This window comes from Mauremys mutica, chromosome 11, assembly GCF_020497125.1.
Source record: "Mauremys mutica isolate MM-2020 ecotype Southern chromosome 11, ASM2049712v1, whole genome shotgun sequence".
NCBI classification, from domain to species: domain Eukaryota; kingdom Metazoa; phylum Chordata; order Testudines; family Geoemydidae; genus Mauremys; species Mauremys mutica.
The window spans coordinates 76968388-76988252 of NC_059082.1; the positions used below are offsets into that span (position 1 = coordinate 76968388).

At 48.9% G+C, this 19865-nt stretch overlaps 1 protein-coding gene across 4 annotated transcripts in view; it reads right to left on the reverse strand.

The window, feature by feature from the left end:
• The window catches only part of RADIL (Rap associating with DIL domain), a 74761-nt gene that overhangs the window by 22048 nt on the left and 32848 nt on the right, over window positions 1-19865 (reverse strand). For all 4 annotated transcript variants that reach the window (XM_044980095.1, XM_044980096.1, XM_044980097.1 and 1 more), the window contains 5 exons: window positions 18897-19574; window positions 16732-16769; window positions 12153-12313; window positions 3547-3659; window positions 1118-1355 (listed from right to left, as the gene is read on the reverse strand). In XM_044980095.1, the coding sequence (XP_044836030.1) occupies window positions 1118-1355; window positions 3547-3659; window positions 12153-12313; window positions 16732-16769; window positions 18897-19574 (1228 nt within the window). The remainder of the gene's footprint in view (window positions 1-1117; window positions 1356-3546; window positions 3660-12152; window positions 12314-16731; window positions 16770-18896; window positions 19575-19865) is intronic.

The following is a 19865-nucleotide window of genomic DNA, read 5'->3' on the forward strand; positions in this document are numbered from 1 at the left end:
TCAACTGGAATTCTGCGATAATTAGGATTAATTAAGGAGAAGATTTTCGCCTCAGTTAAGAAGTGGGAGGCAATGTTTTATTAGGCACAGCAATCAGGCGGTGCTGGGGAACAAACTCCACTAACAGCCTGTGCCCTGTCCTCCGCTCAGCATGAAAATGGCAGCCCTTGTACCAGCCCCAGCGCAAGAGAGTAGAGGGGTGGTATGTGAATTTGGGGACAGAGCTAACACAGGCTGAACCCATCCCCATGAACAATGGTAGCCCAGTGAACATCAAGGCATTAAGAAGGGGTTAATGGAGCGTTATCGATAAAGGCAGCAGTCTCGGGCAAGATAGCAAACGTAAAGGCAGGGTCAAGCCAAGGGAACAGAAGTTAAAACCCGAGTTAAGCTGTTATCTGAGCCAATGGTCCACGTAGAGAGCAGAGCGCACAGGCTGCCATCCAGGGAGTCCCTCAGAGTCAGGGAAGTGAAGTCACAAAGCCCTCAGTGGCTGGACTCTAGCCCCATCCCCACCCAGACTCTAGCTCCCACAGGTTTCATTGCTACTAGCCCGGCAGAGTCCTGCCCGGCCTGCTCTCTCTCACGCCCCCACCCCAGGCTTAGCGCTGAAACAGGGCTCTGACTGATTGAAAGTGACACTTATTCCTAACCACCTCTCTGATGACACCAGTTAAACAAAGGACTCAGTAGCTTAAGTCCAGTTCTAACGCATCCTTATCCCCGGTAGGAAACAAGTTGGCTGCTTTGCTGTCAGTACCAGTCTGGGGGCCTCTCCCTGGCAGTGGGGCCAGACTGATGAATTACGCATGGGGCCTCAGTAGCCTAACACAAGTTTAGGTAACAGGACAGCAAGACTTCTTTGCTGAATGCAGAATTCCAGGTGTGTCCAAGCCCCTCACATCCTAAAACATCCCAACAGATGCTGTAAAATCTCTCTCCACATTTGGCCGATCCTCATCTCATAGCCTGGCCGGCTGCAATACTGGGGCATTTTAAGTCTGTTCCTCTAGTTAATGAATAAACACAAAAAGGTCTTCAAAGCAGACAAGGCCAGTCTTTGGGAACGCCTGCCCCTCCCACAAATGTCTCACTCCCTGGTCCCAAGGTCACTCACCTTTGTCCATGAGCTGGTTGAAGAGCAGAGTGTTGGAGAAGAAGAAGAGGTAGGCAAACATCTGTGAGGCTATTTCAGGGTGCACTTCATACTGGTGGAGCAGGTCCAGCGTAGCCTGGTAGATCAACACGACTCTGCGTATTTCTTCAGGCAACTGGGATGGTGCCCGCCAACCTTCCTGGCCCTCACTCTGGAAGGGGTTACACTCCAGGAGGGCAGGTAGAGATACATACAGAGACTGGACAGGAGGAGACAAGAAATACACAAGTCCAGGATTCAAAGCGCTGGAGATTTACTGTGGGAAGCAATTCCGCATTGGCCAGATGGTGACCTACACGGTCTTCTGAATCTCTCGTTTCCATGATCCCATAACCAGCTCAAGCCCTGCTGTTCTCAAACAAGGAAGGGCGTATTTCTTGCCCCCTCACGGACTAATCCCTTGTGACCTGCAAGCTTGCTCGGCCCTGTCCCTAAGCAATAATTTAACACCATACATGGTGGTCAGTTGGTCTCGGTCTGTTTTGGGGAACAAACGGAATGTGAGATACAAACTACTGTAGATATTAAGTGAAAGGAATGTGCCCGTTCCATGCACCCACATGGTAACTGAAGATCTAATACACGTGCTATGAAAAAAAGGCAGAAGACAAAAGCAGAGTCCAGTTAGAGACACTTTCCTTTGTGTAAATGAGGAAGGTTGAAAAGCAGTGTCCAATCAAAGCTTTTGCTTGTATGCAAATGAGACAGGATAAGCATCGACCAATCAGCCAGGGGGAGAGGCTGCTGGAATAGTGGAACAATCTTTCCACCGAGGGGAAAAAAAGAGCTACAAATAGAATCAAGAAGAAAAATAGTCCATTTCCCAGCGAGAGGCCAAGTCTGTAATCACCAGACCTGGCAGGGGGAGCTGGTGGAAAGGCAGCAGCATCAGTCAAGTTTAACGTCTCTTTCAATGGAAACAAGTCCCCACCCTGCAGACACAAGCAGCCTTTCTCTGTGCCCACACTGCCCACACTGTTCAGCGCTCCATAATGAGCACTCGCAATAAAATTTCACTCCAGGGGCCTAACGGAGAGAGTCCAGAAGGAATATTTCCATCATGTCCATGAATCAATTCATTATACCCAGGGCTATTACCGTACAGTAAATCACAAACGAGCTGAGGAAGTCTGGACGCGCTATCCCCACAACTCTTCCTACTGATCTGTGGGCCACACATTTCTCCCTGGCTTCCTGTGGCCCGGTCCCTTGTTTCCAAGTCGTCAGCCATGCAGAGAACTGTTCCGTCGTAGTTTCACACTCTCCTCGGGCTGTGACCATCACTGGGACACTTGAGCCCAAAGGAAAATGAATCCAAAAGTTACAAGGCGGAGTGAGAGAGAACAAGGGTTGGTCCTGAAAGTGACCGGGCGGCCTGAGCTCAGCCATTCATGAATGCCTCCCTAGGAGACAGTGCTACTATTCATGCTTCAGGGACCTCTCACCTGCCAGAAATTCACTGCGATCAGTTCAGGGGACCTGACATGCAGCTCTCCCCCACTGCCAATCACCTGCTAGGGTGATGGTATTAAAACTCGCCCAGTTTGCTATCTAGATTCTTATACAGTGTAGTAGCATCTTTCAAAGATCTTGAGGCGCTCACATACTAGGGAAATGGGGGGCTCATATTAGTAAACAGCATCCGAGCAGCTCGTAATCCCTAATGGATTTTATCCTCACACCCACCTGAGAGCTAGGAACGTATCGTCCTCATTTTACAGGGTACATCAAATGCCTCACCTAAGGTCAGGCCACAAGCCTATAGCTGAGCTGGGAAGTTCACCCCGGCCCCTAAGTCTGAGTCTACTGCTCTGTGTCTGTCTTACCTATTCAGACTGCAAGTTGTTTGGGGCAAGGGCTCTCTCTTACTACATGTTTGTGCTATGCCTGGCCCAGTGGGGCCTTGATCCTGGCTGAGCACTGTAGGCGCTGCTGTAATAGAAAAAAACAACAGCTAAATAACTTGGGCCACCCTAAAACATCGACGTGGTTTTTGAAAAACTCAACCTGTTTGATCATTCCTGACCCCTCAAAAAGTCGTTTCTGACCCTCTTCAGTGACTCAGGAAAGTTAGGGAAAGTCAAATCCCCTGGCGCCAGCATTTCTTGCACTGCATCCTAGAGACCAGCGTTTTTTAATACAGAGGAGGCTTGCAGGAACCAGTATATCTGTTAGAACTCAGCAGAAAGAAGAACCTGCTGTCCCAGGACAGGATGGAGAGGGAGGGCAATTTCAGACACGGGTGCTCAGTTGGGAGACTTCTCCCCTCCGTCTCCCGTCATCCCCCTTTGATTTCCAGTGAGACACCATCAGCACAAGGCTCCTCTTCACCCTCTGGATTAGGCTGTGCATTAGCAGGAGAGAGGGGGAGGTGTTGGGGGTGCACATACCTTGGAGATATAGTAGACGCACTGCTGAAAAGTATACATGATCACTTCCTCTAGCACCGTCATGGCTTCCTCGCTGGCTGTGATGGTAGAAGAGAACAGAGACTCCTTAGAACCTAAAGGACAAAGACAGCAATGGAACGCGTCAGAGCAAAGGGCTCCAAACTGGGTCTGTTAGTTACTGCAAAGGCAGCATGGCTAGTAGTTACAGCGTGGGATTGGGACCCAGAAGTTTTGGATTCTATTTCTAGCTCTTCCACTGACTCACTGTGTGCCCTTGGGCAAATCACAGCTTCTTTGTGCCTCAGCACCTCGGTCTGTAAAAGGGGGACCGTTCTCCTCTCTGATCTCACAGGAAGGACATGAGCCTTAATTTAGCAATATTGGTAAAATGCATTAGGCTCCTGGATGGCAAGCGCTATAAAAGATACAGAACTCTTGATTAACAGTGTTGTAGCAGCAATAGTTCCCTACTGGGCGGCATAACTTACACTGCTGTCTTGCGAAGGCGCCCAACAGTGAGAACGATTTCAAAGAGCGGCAGAAGAGCTGGCCTGGGGGAGAACTGTTGCCTACGTTATTTCTTACAGTCACTCTCAAATGGAAAAAAATCAGGTAGCAGATGCATCCTTGGGACTTTCACAAGTATGCACAACTTGCACTACTTTACCTGGCCACTTGATGTCCCCATTGCACTAGTGAAATTAAAGCTGAAGGCGCATTTATCTGGCTTGACTTTGAGAAGCTGGACAGCTCAAGATGGCTCTTTTAAGACAGAGGTTCAGAAAGAGAAACTATTCCCATCTGAGTCCATTTGGTGCGTATGGTGCTCTTATTTTAGAGCACAGATACCCACATCGCAAAAAGCACATTGACACTGTCACCGGTGCTGGCAGTCACAGCAAAAGGCCTGAGGATGAATGCACAAGACAGAGCTCCTGTTCCCTAGCAAAGATGGTCCACTCCAGATCAGAGTGCAGAGCAGACACACTGACGGGGGAGCTTGGCCATCCATTGCCCAGCTGAACCCCTCCTGTTAATCCCGAGCTTAAATTTATGGCAGCAGTCTCCAGGGCCGTAACTGCAACCCCCTGAATTCACTTCAGTACAGGAGAACTCAGCTGGTTCTCTCTTTTCTTCTCTCATTGTATCATCTTGGCCAGGATCCACCTGCCCCTTAGTCTGTCTCCAAAGGATACTGCACTGGAGACAATATAAATTCACACTGGTGCCTTCCCTTCCCACAGTGGCTGGGGAGCCATTACAGGATGCCATGTCAGGAATCCAAAACTCCAACCCTGCATTCTGCTGGTGCCTTTTCCTGGCCCTCCCTTAAAGACGTGAAACTGCACCTCACTTTCCTTGGTGCATTGTGAGCAGGGAGTGTGGACAGAAATCCAGATCTAATAAAACACAGGGTTGCCATAGTAGTAGTAAACACATTTATGTTGTATTTCTGGGTGCTGATGGGTTGGGGGGGGGTTAATATTTCCCCTACAGATGAACATTTTTCTTCCAGCAATGCTTCGATTTCAGTCCAGATTTGCAGCCCGCCAGCCCCATATGCTGAATATTTGTGCAGCTGGATGAAGCACTTTCCAAACGCAGCTTGTCAGAAAACTTTGCCTTTGGAACAGAAGAGAAGGTCTCGACAGCTTTGCCAAACTAGCACCACCCCCAAGTTCCTTTGATGTGGAATCAGAAAGAGGGAAATTCCATGACATCATCCACCTGACCATTCCCCAGGTCCCATTTGCAGATGGTGAGTGAAGGACTTTTCAGCCACACACACTTTTGCGGCAGTTCAGGGAGGTAAATTGGTGAATTTTTAAGGAGCAGGAAAGTGAGGGGCTAATAAGACTGAATCAACCCATGTGGAATGAAGGCAGGAGCATTGTAAACTTCCACATACAGAGCACTTGAATCCTGAGCTACAGCCTCACTTGCTATTCCAATAGCAGGACCCCTCACTGCCGTGCCAAGAAACCTTAGTCCCGATCTGCTCTTCTAATCCTGACCTATTTGGAACGGAGACTGCTAATCACACTGGCCTCTATAAAGGCTGGCAAATACCTACTCCAGGGCAGGCTGACACCACTCAAACTCATTTCACTTGTGACCCGAGGTTGATGCAAACCCAAGTTTCCAAAGCGAAAAGCCAATGTAAACATTTAAAAACATGGCCATAAGAAGATTTTCAAATCTGACATGAAAAATAACATTGGCTATGCAGAAGAAAACCTTGGTCCTCGTCTGTCCCAGGCAATTTCAAATGAAAGCCAAGGTGCTAGGGAATCTGCCAGTGCAGGATTTCAAACCAGAAAATAAGGAGCACAGACAAACCTAGCCAGTCCATGTTATGAATATTTCTGATCACATGCCGGGAGGTGGGGGTGACTGCAGAGAGGGGTATGGAGACCCAAGGGATAGCTCTTCCTGGGACCCATGTGTAGACTATGGATTCCGTAAGGTCCTGAACGTACTCAGTACTGTGTGATCTGTTTAAGGAAGTCCCCAGTAATACATCTGGTCCTGAGCGATTGTCACCCACGCTGTCCTTAAGTTGCTCAGCTGTTGTCCAAAGCTTTTGGGGAATAATATTCAATAGGAAGCCAGCCCTGGGTTCGGTGAGCGATCCAATTGGGCCCTGGTGCTGATTTCTGTGAATTTATTTGTAAGTATTCACCAAACAGTTTCAACAAATGATTTTCAGCCTATGGGCTGGTTCACAAACGGTTTGCTTTGACTACTCTGTATCCTGACCGGTCATCTAAATCACATGGGATGAGGAGAGTAACCAAAAAGAAGTAACACATTTTCTGGCACAAGTTTTCAGGGAAATATTAATTAGTGCTACGATTCATGAAGCTTCTGGGATTGGCACAAGGCTTCATGAATACCAGGTCATCCAGAAACGCATGGATGGTATGTCCCCACAAAGCTGCGAACTCAACATGGGGCTTTTAGTCACAAAAATATACCCAAATCAGGGTTGTTGGGTTTAGTTTGTTTTGCGTTTTTTTTAACTATTCAATCTGCTCTAATTATAGGACAGAATTGCTCATACAGCAAGGTCTAAACACCTGCATTTCCCAGGGGTACAATGCTTTTCTCAGACTATCTCATATCACCTGAGTGGAAAAGCAATTCCTAAATTCAACAAGGGTGTTTAAAAAATGTGCCAGGAGAAACACTCTCACTTGTAGAAAGATGGGAGCCAGCACAGGGTTTCTCATCCTTATGCATACCTGGAATTCCCCCCTGTCTCTCACAAAACTCTCCCCCCATTGAGCAATCTGGGAAAAGGCCCCTGGTCTCTAGACAGACAGATAGCAATGAATGGGAAGGGAAAAGGTGTAGGAAAAACCCTCTCCTTTTCGTTTGCCAGCCTGTGGGTTCAGTGCACTCCAATGTACTGGCTAGACTTTGAAAATCAAAAGTATTTCGCTTATTCTGAGGCTATGACTTCTTTATTTTTAAAAATCTTCCCACAGATATTTCCTGAGGGATGTCAAGAGGCCAAAATACTGATTTTAACCTTTCCCTCACCCTCTTGTTTATGTTATTTCTTTCCCTCCTGATTCACCAAAACCTGCCCAGGCACAAGATGTATTTATATGACACTACACTGCTCCCCCCCCCCCCCGCCCCACTAAGCCCCACCACCCTCCCAGCTGAGCATCAGCCCGTCGATTCAGGATGGCCCCAGTTCAGCCATCCAGCTCAATTCACTTAAACACCTGCTTAAATTTAGCCACAGGCATAAATTCCATTGATGTCAACGGGGCTTAAGAACATGCTGAAAGTTAAGCATGTACCTAAGTGCTTTGCTGAACAGGGCTGGACTTAAGCACTCACTTAAGTGCTTTGCTGAAGTAAGGCCTGGAATGGGCAGGGGGTAAATCTCTCTCCCTTACAATGCCCTCGAGTTTTAAGCAAATGTCGCTCACCCCACAACCCCAGAATGCTCCTTCACTTGCGTGCTTGCTGCCTTTGCTCTTGCACGTGCCATGGACTTCACTTTCCCAGAGAGCATTCCCACTAAGGGAACAGACCTATTTAAAGAATCCTCTCTCTAGACAGCAACCCAAATCTAGCTGTTCCCACCGATTACAGCCCAGGAGGGACCAAACACTACCAGCCAGGGAAGACAAGTGTCCCAGAATCCCTCCAGGGATATGAGAGAGGAACACAGGCAGGTGTTCATCTCAGAGACCCTTCAGCTACTAAATGCCAGCAAAGGAAGGAGAAGATCTGACACTAGAGAGCAGCAGAGGGAGGGGCTGGTCACTGAACATTGGATTAGCTGCTGCAAGGAGAGCCTGCTTGGATCTGCCCCTGGCCAATTTAAGCAGAATTCTCCGTGCATGTTACCCAGCATGTATCTGGGTAATTATCATCCACCTAAGCACAATGACCTAGGGTTCTGAGTACTGGAGATCTGGCCCAGGAGGTTTTTCTCTCACGCTCCTCCAGTCCTAGTGATCAGCAGCAAATGCCCACCTTCATCTTCCTTGACTTTTCATTTCTTGTAAGCTTGCTGGCACTGTAAATATATTTCATATCTCTCTATCGATAGTCCCCTGCAAGCTGAGTATCACCCATCTCTCTCATCTCTGTAGACTGTACTTATCCATAGTAATACTCTGGTTATGAGACTCATCCAGTAGGGTGTGGGTTTTGCCAGCTACACCATAACTGACACCACTTAGTAATACTTCTAGCGCTTGGTTGTTTCCCACATTCCTGGATAGAACTGGCTGAAAAAAACTGAATTTCAAATTTCTTTTGTCAAAAAACAGGGACAAATTTTTTGCAAGATGTTTTGTGAAAAGCGTTCGTGGTTTTCAGCCAGCCCTACCCTGGCATTTGTGCACGGACACTTCTGTGCATTCATACACTTATCCTTCATCTTCAGTTTCAGCACTTTCTGCCTGAAGTGCTCTCTCTGCCTTTTCTCAATCAGTATGAAGGCTTCCCAATAATCCTTGCCCGTGTTGGATCCAGGAATGATCAAAGATTTCTCTTAGTGATGTAAAGGCAACCTTATGACCCAATAAGTGGAGATTCCAAGTGGAAGAGAAGCCATCCTAAATCTGCTTTTTGCCAACAGGGAGAAACTGATCACAACTGTGAGAATAATAAGGAAGCTTCTTAAATTCAGAATAGTAAGGACTGGATTTACAGAATGCAGCTGCACATGGGCATGATGGGGGTTCAAGAACGCACATTGTAAGAAATGAAAATAGGGTGAAATCCTGGCCCCACTGAAGTCAATGAGAGTTTTGCCATTGACTTCAGTGAAGCCACCATCTCACCCCAGCGAGTAAGGCCCCGTCGAAGGAAGTATTGAAACCCAGCAATGCAGAAAAAGCAGCTAGATCACCCTAAAAAACACCACAATTAAGAAGAAAAAGACTGCAGTTCCAGTGAGGCTTCATAAAGGGTTGTTCAAAGAGAAGGATACAAAATGACATCAACTGTACTGTGATGGGAAAGTGGAGTGGTGAGCAAAGAAGAAAAGAGAGACCTTTAGGAATGGCCGACTATCAACAAGGGCTGCAAAAATGGAGAGAGAGACTTTTACAAATCTACCCAGGGGACGGCGTCTGTGCCCATGCCCTGTGTTCCGCGTGTGTGTTGGGGGGAGGGTACTAGAGACAAAATGGGGCCTGTAATAAATGAGGAAGGAGAGCAAGGGGGGGATTTTCAAAATCACTCTGCGTTAGCCTAGTTCACGTACCCCTGGGCTACGCAGAGGTCTTCTGGGGGGTGCATCAACTCATCTAGATGTTTGCCTAGTTTTACAACAGGCTACATAAAAAGCACTAGCGAAGTCAATACAAACTAAGATTTCATAGAGACAATGACTTGTTTATACTGCTCTGTATATTATGCACTGAAGTATAAGTACAATATTTATATTCCAATTGATTTATTTTATTCAGGGGGAGCGATAGCTCAGTGGTTTGCACATTGGCCTGCTCAACCCAGGGTTGTGAATTTAATTCTTGAGGGGGCCATTTAGGGACCTGGGGTAAAAATCTGTCTGGGGATTGGTCCCCCTTAGAGCAGGGGGTTGGACTAGATGACCTCCTGAGGTCCCTTCCAACCCTGATAGTCTATGATTGTATCATAAAAATGAGGAAGTCAGCACTTGTTCCATACTAGCAGGCTGTGACACCTTTGTATTTGTGTCTGATTTTTCTAAGCAAGGAGTTTTTAAGTGAGGTGAAACTTGGGGGTACGCAAGACAAATCAGATTCCTGACAGGAGGCCAGTAATCTGGAAAGCCTGAGAGGCACTAGCCTAGCTCTCTCCCCCTGCAGTCTGTGGGAGCTTTGCCATTGACAGCAGCGGGAGCAGAGCTGGGCCAACACTGAGTGCTTTTGACAAATCTTCCTTTAAATTAACACAGGCTCAACAATGGTGAGAAACATAAAGAAAATCAGTTGGGACAACTGGGAAGCCCTTATCCAAACAGTGAGGAACAGCAGGGGTGGGCAGACTTGGACCGATGGTGGGGAAGCCACCAGGCCGCAAGAAAACTCAGAGAAAGATTCAAAGAAAAGATAAAGACCTAATTAGTTTCAGGATCCTCTCTTGACATTGTACTGAGCCCTGCAATGGATGAACTGAACCCCAACTCCCGGGGTTTATCATCTCACTTTCCCAGCAGCTGCTCATGTGCGCCCTGCACTTTGTGAGGGCTGCAGTATTTTTAGCCTGCAAGCACATTTTTTAGAGCGCTCACTGATTAAGAATGCACCCGCTGTCCCACCCTCCCACCCACACATTGGTCTTTACACCGTGTATCAGCATGGGAACCAAGATAGCATAGGACATGGAGAGCATCCAGCACGCAGCTGGTTTGCCTCTTGAGTGCTGTGCTCCCTCTCCCTCCGAGGGGGATGAGAAAACGAAACGAGGCCATGCTGAGAGCGAAGCCTGGCTAATCCCCTCGCCATATTAGACTCCCTGCGGCTGCAAGCTGTCACCACTCATTTGATAAGGGGGATTATGTCCCTCCCGAGTGTTCACAGGGCTGGAGGACTTAGCTTAGCAGCCCTGAGAGCTAGTGGTGCTTCTGCAGAGGCACAGGTAATACTGAGCAACACTGCTAACCAGGTAGCCAGTCTGGTCTGCGATCTAATGGATTCACTTCACAGGGTGGAATGAGAGGTGAGGCTGCAGAATGCAGAGCAAGGGATGGCAGCCAGGCAGGGGTTTCCAACCGTGGCCTGGAGGACTGGGCGGTCTGCAGAATACTCCCAGAGCCTCCTCCTTACCGATGTTGCATCCCTTTCCTCTTATCTCAGTGGCCAAGGGTTCAGGGAAGGACCTTGTTACCTCAGGTATCAACACACAGATACCAGTCCATTCTTGGTGACAGAAGTCAAGGTGACCCCTTGGTTGCAATGGGACCCATGCCCCAAAATCATATCCATTCATGGCTTCAAAAGGCTACATGCAAGAGCTCATCATTGCACAAGCCCCTTCTGACAAGGTGGCTGAAACCCAGTAGGGCCAAGTGAGTTCCCTGGACTCAAAGGCAGGTGGCTTGATACCACATGAAGATATAAGGGAGAAAGGAGTAGTCCTCCAGTGAGAGAGGATCTAGGGCATGAGCTGAGCAATCCTGAGGGAGGAACCCTGGGAGCAGCTAAGCCTTGGGGAAAGTTTGATCTGAGCTTTATTATCTCATTAATAAACCAAAATCCCAGGAAGGAGGTCAGTTTTGACACTACACAATGGGGGGACTTTGTTTTCGAGCCAGTTGGAAAAGGCACTTGCTTAACACTAACTACTAATACTAACTATACTAAGAGGTAAACAACTATATACAATGGACACTGGAAAGGCGCTTGCCAAGGCGAGACCTATGGGACATTCCAGCTAACCGTCACCGGCAGTAAGAAGGGTCTGGTGGGTCGGCAGGACTCTATATTGAGCCATTGAGCGCCGACCCGACAGATGCTGTTAGGGGGAAAATCTTCCAGTTGCCGTGCCCATGTGCACGCACACACCTGATTGGAATGAACATGAACAAGCATTCGAAGAAGAGCCTCCTTTTCACATCTGTTTAAAAGGGCCTCTTGAGACACACAAAAGCCCTGATTTTAAGACTGACTTTAATACAGCCTCCTTTTTTTACCTTTGCACCTGCAATTTCACAGGGGAGCAATTCTGCACTCAGGAGTGAGTGGTGGGGAGCAGAGCCCAGCAGGACATTCAAGCTTCCACATGCTACGGCTGCCTTGGCTCAATCTCCAGCGGACGTGTCACAAAAGGCACCACAGTTTATCATTCGAGAACCTGCTCAGGAGACGTCCCAGAGAGCTGGTGGGGTCATGAGCACTGTGGGTGAAGTTCCCTTACTTTCCACAAACCCCAATACTATCGAAGGGCTTATCTGGGATAAAGAGGCAACATGGTGATCTCTGAAGTCAGGATGGAAGTACCTTGTTGGAGCAGCAATGGAGGAAAACACCAGCAAACCAGCTTGGTGCTACAGCGCCCCCTTTGCCTGACATGTCACACAGCAGGCATACGGCTGGGGAAGTTTTGCACTGAGGCGGCGTATCGGTATAAAGAAGCATGAGTCCTACCCTTGACATCCAGCTCCTCCTCCAGGCTCTGGATGTAGATGGGGGATTTCTGTTGGATAAAGTACAGGAGCTCGATGGAGTTGGACATCCAGAAGAGAATGTGCTGCAGGTCCGGGACTAGGTCTGTGACGGTGAAGCGGGACAGGGATCCAGGATCCTGACTGGTGAGACAGAGAAGGCAAGAGGAGAGTTTCAGACTCCGGTCAGGACAAAGCTGGTTGCAGTTGCAGTCTGCCTCTGTGCACAACGCCCCCGGCTATGGGAAAGGCTTATGCCCCTCTCAGAGGCTGGCGATGCAGGATAGTCCCAGTGGGCATGAACAATGCAGTAATGGATACACCGGCAGCACAGACAACACTCCAGTATTTTATACTCTCCTGCGACTGCATCGACACACTTTTCCCCGACACGCTCAGAAGTTTCAGAATGAGCATGGTCACAGACTATTGCCAGCACAAGAGTTATGGGCTTAAAAAGCAAACCCAACCCAAACCCAGCAGCTGGCTTCACCTGGGGAGTTACGGATGTGCTGTGAAACTACTCTGCAAATCAGCAATGGGATTCCTGTTTCCCGGTCAGTGGAAACGCCACAGCCCAGCACCCGAGACCAAATGCTGGATCTCGGTGATTTGCTAACCATCCTGAGAACCTCCGACCTGCTGATTTACAGTCAGGTGCTGAGCACCTCCTGAGAAATGCTGAGCAACCTCAATTGGAGCTGAAGATGTTGAGTGTTTCCTGGGCTCCTAGGAATTAACAACAATACTAATGGCAGCCACATGATTCCTTCTTCCCTGGTCATGTGGCACGGTCCAGTGGCAGCCAACAGTGGGATACAGGGGTTTGGGGAACACGAAAACAAATGAGGAGAAAAGTGATGGATCAAAAACAAAGCCTGGAGCAGACGGGACTCCAGCAGGGTCACCGAGACAGGGCAAGAGTCTCGGAAGCGACGTGGGGACTGTCAGGTGCCCAACTTGAGACTCGTGATTTTCAGAAAGCGGTGAGCACCTGCCCGCTGAAAACCAGCCCCCTTTTAAGGTGACTCACATTAGGCACCTACAAATCACTCTTGAAAGTCATTCCCAGAGCCCTGCCCTATTAACAGCAGCCCCCAACCCCCAGTCTGGAGAGCCCAGGCGCATTAAAGCAGCATTGAAACCGAAAAAGACTTTCTGCAAAAATGCTCTTGACAAAGGCAAAGTTTTGGCTCAAACGTTTGTTTTAGCACTTTGGCCTGATGCGAAAGGCGCTGAGTCAATGGGAGCTGAAAGCACTGAGCTCCTCTCAGGATCAGGCCCTTTAGATAGCACTGCAAATGCTGAGGAGACTATTTTCAACCAGCCTGGATTTTGCCTGTGAATTTAGTGCTGATGACTGGCTCTCAGTCCGGAGGCTGAGTACAGTACAGAGAGCAGCAACCCTCTTGAGTTAACCAAGGGCTTATAAAAAAAAATAATTAAAAAGCATCTGGAAAATTTCTTAACTAGCTAAATGCTTTTCATGCTGTGATCACTCAGAAAATGGTTGGATGGGATTTCTGATAACTTTATAAAACAAGCTCACTTGAAAACAACCATGAAGAATTTTGGCCTCAAAAGATATTTTTCTGAGGAATGTTTTAAGCCAGTCAAAAATAGGGACCTTGGGCAAAAATGCTTCATTGTAGCCAGATTTATAGGATTGCTCACACAACACAATAATGAACCGACACCTGTACACAGCCCCAAACAGAAGAAGCTGAACTATATGGCTGTAATGGATAGGCTTATCCTTACCACACTGTGATTTACCATACCCCCCATGAAATTCCTTAGCACCAAGTCATCTGGCTACCCCGTAGTTCACCCCTGGATTTTACAGCTTAACTCCTGGTTATTGTACCCTCAGAGCCCCGTGAAGTGTGTCTCTCGGCCTGGAGCTCATGGCTACCTCAGGGGATCAGTGGGAGTTCCATACACAGAATGTGGCAGGATCAAGCTTGCTGCCATTGGACGCCCATGCGTCGCTGCCACTGACTGCAAAAGGAGCCGCAAACGCATGTGTAAGGGGGGAATGTAGCCCACTGTACCGAAGAGTCTCTTGAACTCATAGAGCCCCTGCTTTAATCCCCTTTCCCTGCCTATACCCTATGTAGCTATTACCCATTGCAGGAGGTAGTTCTGCCCAAGGTTCCTGCTCATGCCTATTATGGCTAATTTTAAAATGACACTCCCCAAATCTGAGACGTACACAGGGCCAAGGTCTTCTAAAGAGACTAGTGACTTGGGACCTCAGTTTTTGGGATGCTCAACTGTGAGCCACCTGAAAAGGGTCTGGATTTTCAGAAAGTGCAGCGTACTCACCTCTGAAAACCAGGCTCCTGTAGAGCGTCTCAAGCTGGGCACCCAAAGGAATAGCCATTTTTGAAGATCTCGCATTTAATATGAAGAAATCAAATAATATCAATCTCAGTATGAAGAATGTGTGGCTGGGCTTCCCAGCTGCTGGTGACAGCTGGCACTGCTGGCACAAACGGCATAAGAACATAAGAACGGCCGTACCGGGTCAGACCAAAGGTCCATCTAGCCCAGTATCTGTCTACTGACAGTGGCCAATGCCAGGTAGGGAGTGAACCTAACAGGTAATGATCAAGTGATCTCTCTCCTGCCATCCATCTCCATCCTCTGACGAACAGAGGCTAGGGACACCATTCTTACCCATCCTGGCTAATAGCCTTTTATGGACTTAGCCACCATGAATTTATCCAGTTCCCTTTTAAACACTGTTATAGTCCTAGCCTTCATAACCTCCTCAGGTAAGGAGTTCCACAAGTTGACTGTGCGCTGCGTGAAGAAGAACTTCCTTTTATTTGTTTTAAACCTGCTGCCTATTAATTTCATTTGGTGAGATGTAAGTGTGCAAGAGGTAAACACGCAGCAGCACAACGTCGCACAAGAGGGGAAACGCAACACTGCAGTCAAGTGTTCTGGAGCATTAATTTACTAATTTATCTCTTCTGATGTTCGGAAAATAGTGTAAGGAAAAGTAGGCCAACGCCAGGCCCCTGGGGGATGTACTGGGGTTGGATCCAGCATAAATACAGGAAGGAGTGAGGCAATTAACCCATTCAGGGCTGTGGAATGTACAACACGCATCCACCTGCAGTCCACATGCATGTAAACCCTGACTGTCAAGGAATCACATCACTCAGGGAACACATGTGCAGAGACCTGGTATAAAAGCATGTCACAGGGCTACTATGCTGTATGGCCCAGTGGCTAGGGGAGCAGACTAGGATGTAGGAAACTACAGTTCAAGTCCCCATTCTACCACTGACCTGGTAAAAGACCTTGGATGAAGTCACTTCAGCTCTCTGTACCTGTTTCCCCTCCTTCCCTTTGTCTATTTAAACTCTTTGGGAGACTGTCACTATGTGTTAAGCACAACAAACCCCCGAGGTGTTACTGTAAAACAATGAAAGGAAAATCTCTATTCGCTCCCCATCTGTGCTTTAAGGGCCTAAATCTTTTTAAATGGCCTCCAGTTCTGCTGGCACAAATGCTAGCACTCCACTAACTAAGGGCATGTCTGCACTTTGAACTGTGGGTATGATTCCAAGCTAGAGGAGACATACTGGTGCTAGCTCTGATCGAGCTGGTGTGCTAAAAACAGAGCATAGCCTCGGTAGCTCGAGGGATGAGCTGCCCCAGGTACTCACCAAGCATCTCTGATGGGCATGCACTTTGGGCAGCTAGCCCCCCCCCCCCCCCCCTGCTGCTGATGCTGCTATGGCTACGCTCTATTTTTAGCATGCTCACTCGATGAGAGCTAGTACGAGTATGTCTCCTTGAGCTGGGAATCACGGCCCCAGCTCCGAGTGCAGATGTGCTCTAACTGCCAGCATCTGCAATTAACTGCGGGTGGAAAAAAGCAACTGCAAAATCAGAAACTGGGCTAAGACTGCTTTCAAAAAGTGGCCTTTCATTGCTCTTTACATCACTAGTGCACTTGGGTTTTTCCAGAGGCGAGGATGTGGTGAGGCCAGCAGGCACCTCTGCTAGCCGTCTCCTGGCCCCAGTACAGCAATGCCTTTCTATATACCCTTATAAAGGGCACGGATAGCAGGGGTGCTAAAAGCTTTATGTCCTTGCTTCAGCAAGGTAGTGAGTCGAGCTGTGTGAAGTTTTGAAACAGCAAGTCCTTGCAAATAAAAAATATATAAAACGTTTTGAGTTTTCTCAAATTTTTTGTTTTTTTTTTCTAAACGAATGATTCACCAAAACAGACATGAATTATGTTCCTGTGTCGCTGAATTTGCATTTTTTGCCAAAAAAAAAGTTGTGTGTAAAAAAATGTCGCCCAGCTCTGGTGGTGAACCAGGCAAGAAGCCCCCACCTAAATTAGACATTAGCAGAAGCACCTTGCTGAATCGGGGCCTGTATATTAACAATGTTGCCTTGGCCTAGTGCTCTTTACAGAACTTGGTCGTTCCAAAGGAAATTTCTCTCCCTGTAGGTGCAGCTGTTTCTCTATTCATAAGAGGAAGCAGGAGTGGGGCAGGAGGGAGGCAGAGAGAGTAAAGACGGGTGATACTTACTGCTGGGACTGCTTCTCGGCCAGCTCTTTCGTTTTCTCCTAGGATAATGGGGGAGGGGGGAAAGCATAAGTCAATATGAGAAAACAATAATGCAGAGAGAGACAGGGATGCACACACGCACACACACATACACACACGCAAACTCCCAGGGGAAACAGTACTATCTGCAACAGGAGCTTGGGATAATTTTGTCAGGGACACTGAGTGGGCTGGCTACTCTGCGCTTTATTGGAAGGCAGAGCAAAACTTTGGTTAAGTTTTTTTTTCCCCTTGTGCCAAAAACTATATTTAAAATGCCTACTGGAGACTTGCTCCATATCTAATGCACCTTCTAGCAACTGCAGCTGTTCTGCATAGACAGTTAAACGAAAGGAAATGACGCACAGATGCTATGGCAACAAGCACGCTCGATTTGCTAATATAATTACAATATACGTTGCAAGTGCACAAAAAAGGAATGGGGCGGGATGGAACCCGGGAGACTGAAACTATGCAATTGCCTAGAATATAATTAGGCAGATATATCCTTATTGTTTGTTACATTGTACAATATGCAGGTACTTATTTCAGGGTAAGTTGCCCACTGGGATTCCTGTGTGTGTCTCACTGTGCCCACCAGAATTATTGTTATTTCAGTTCTGATGTGCTGCACAGCACTAAGGGTTTATTTACATGAACCCTTCCCCCTGCAGTTCCCCACCATTGCTACCATGGATGCAGCTGCACCTGTTTTAGACGGGCTACTGCCATTCTAATCACTGTGTTTTCCTAAACTTGCTCAGAGCAGGGCTGCACTGCTTAAAACGCTGGTGGCTGCCTGTGGCCTTATCTGGGTAGCAATGGTGAGAAACAAAGTCTGGTGTAAACGAGGCCAGAATGGCACCGCGCGCTGCGGGAGAACGAGGTGATCTCTAACAGGGAGGAAACGTACAAACCCTGATTCCACAAGTGCATTTCCTCCACTCACGCTCCCTGACAGTTAGGCAGCAACATGGAGGGTCGTGATGCACGGTAGCTGGCATTCCTGCCCCGTGACCAGGCATACAGCTAACAATGACTCCAGTCTGCAATGACCTATAAACCCAGACCTCTCCCATAGGGTGGCAACAGCAGGAGGGAAGGATAGCTCAGTGGTTTGAGCATTGACCTGCTAAACCCGGGGTTGTGAACTCAAGTCTTGAGGGGGCCATTTAGGGAACCAGGGTAAAAATCTGTCTGGGGATTGGTCCTGCTTTGAGCAGGGGGTTGGACTAGATACCTCCTGAGGTCCCTTCCGACCCTGATATTCTATGATTCAGTCCAAAACCCCTCCTCCAGTCTGTGCTTCCAAGACCATGGACTGCAAAAGGAAGGGTGGTACTGAGCAAGGCTAGGGGCTACCCCTCATCCTGTTATTAGCAGGGCTGCCCAGAGGATTCAAGGGGCCTGGGGTCTTTGGCAGCAGGGGTCCTTCTGCTCTGGGACTTCACCGGCAGGACCTGGAGCAGAAGAAGCTCCAGGTCTTCAGCAGCGGGTCCTTTGCTTGATCCATGTGTGTTCAGTGAAGGACCTACTGCTGAAGACCCACCAAAAACTCTTGTGAGGGAGCCCTGCGGGAGCTGGGGAAAATTGCCCCACTTGCCCACCCCCAGGCAGGCCTGGTTATCTAGAGCTAACCCGGGAGGGGTTGAACATTTAACAGGGGTTTGGCCTTTCCTTGCACCTTCTGACCACAGCAAGCAGCCCCTTCAGCCCAAGCCCCTGGGATCTCTCAAACTGCTATGGCTGGGGAGGGGAGGGGACAAGACCTCGGATTGATGGACAGGGCTGGCTCCTCATCAACAGACCCTCACAAGATAGTTCAAGGCCTGCAAGCCTCTACGAATTACATGGGGATCTACAGTGCAGCTCAGGGCTGCCACCCTCTTTAATCCAGCAGTGCAGCCTGGGCAGATGTCCAGACGGAGCCTCACAAGCGGGGACTTAGTGTCCGTGGGCTGCACAGCTGGATGACAGGGAAGGACGGTGGTGATTTGCTAAGTGCAGCCCTTGGATGGGCAAAGTTTGACTGCCCCATCCTAGGATTCGAGTTCACAGGAGGTGTTATTCGGAGACCCTACAGCACCTGCTGCATCCCCGGCACTACCCCCTGCCCCCGACTCCCCTCGGAAAGCTCACAGACTGACCCACACTGTCCTCTGAATCATCTTGGCTGACTTGAGCAGCAGCTGACCGAAGTCTCCCGGCTCGAAGCTAGTGGCGGAGTGCTGGATGCAGAGGCACAACAGGAAGGCCGGTGTCAGCTTGTGATCGTCACCCCCAGGCTCGATCAAGGTCACGATCCTTCTCACCAGCACGTCCTCGGCAGCTCTCTCGAACTCCAGCTGCAGCCTCTTCCTGGCTGATCTTTGGCCGGCGGTGGGGGAGGGCCCAGGCTTCTTGGCGGAGGGGCCCCTCTCCTTGAGCTGGCTGCCACACATCTTACAGAGCACGGGGGCCTCCGGGTCCGAGGCTCGATGCAGAGATTTCAGCCTCATCAGCGTCTGCGCGGGCAGTGGCTGGGCCCTTGTGGGGTCCTTGTAGAGAAGCAGGTAGTAGAGCCCCAGGGACAGGAGGTCTCCGTGGTGCAGCACAATCGTCTTTACCACTTCGGAGAAGTTGACGGACACACTGGCCCCCGGGATCAGCTCGAGGATCAGCTTCTCCTCCGAACGGTGTCGGGAGCGGCTCGGCAGCTTGAGTTTCCTGAGGGTGCAGTGAAGGGGCAGGATGTCCGGGGCGAAGAGGCTGATGCTGGGTTTGCTGGACTGAGTCCTCTGGCCCACTGTGTGCTGCTCGCGGTTCAGCAGGTAAACCAAGCTGTCCTGGAACGCAAGCATGACAACAGGTAGCAAAGCAGGCCCGACCCACGAGCAGCTGCACAAGTGACTTGGTCTGACAGGCTGTAAGGCCATGAATCTAGCTTTCCCTCTCTGGCCACTCACTCTGGTATCTTGACTCCTCAGTGCCGGCGGCCGCTTGCAGTTCCCTGGGTGCCCACAGCACACATCTTTGCACTGCAGTACTGTTTTTTATTCCAAACACTGCAGTGCTTTCCCCAAATTATAACTTGTGTTGGCGTGGCAGTGACTCATGCAGCAGAAGAGAGACAGGAC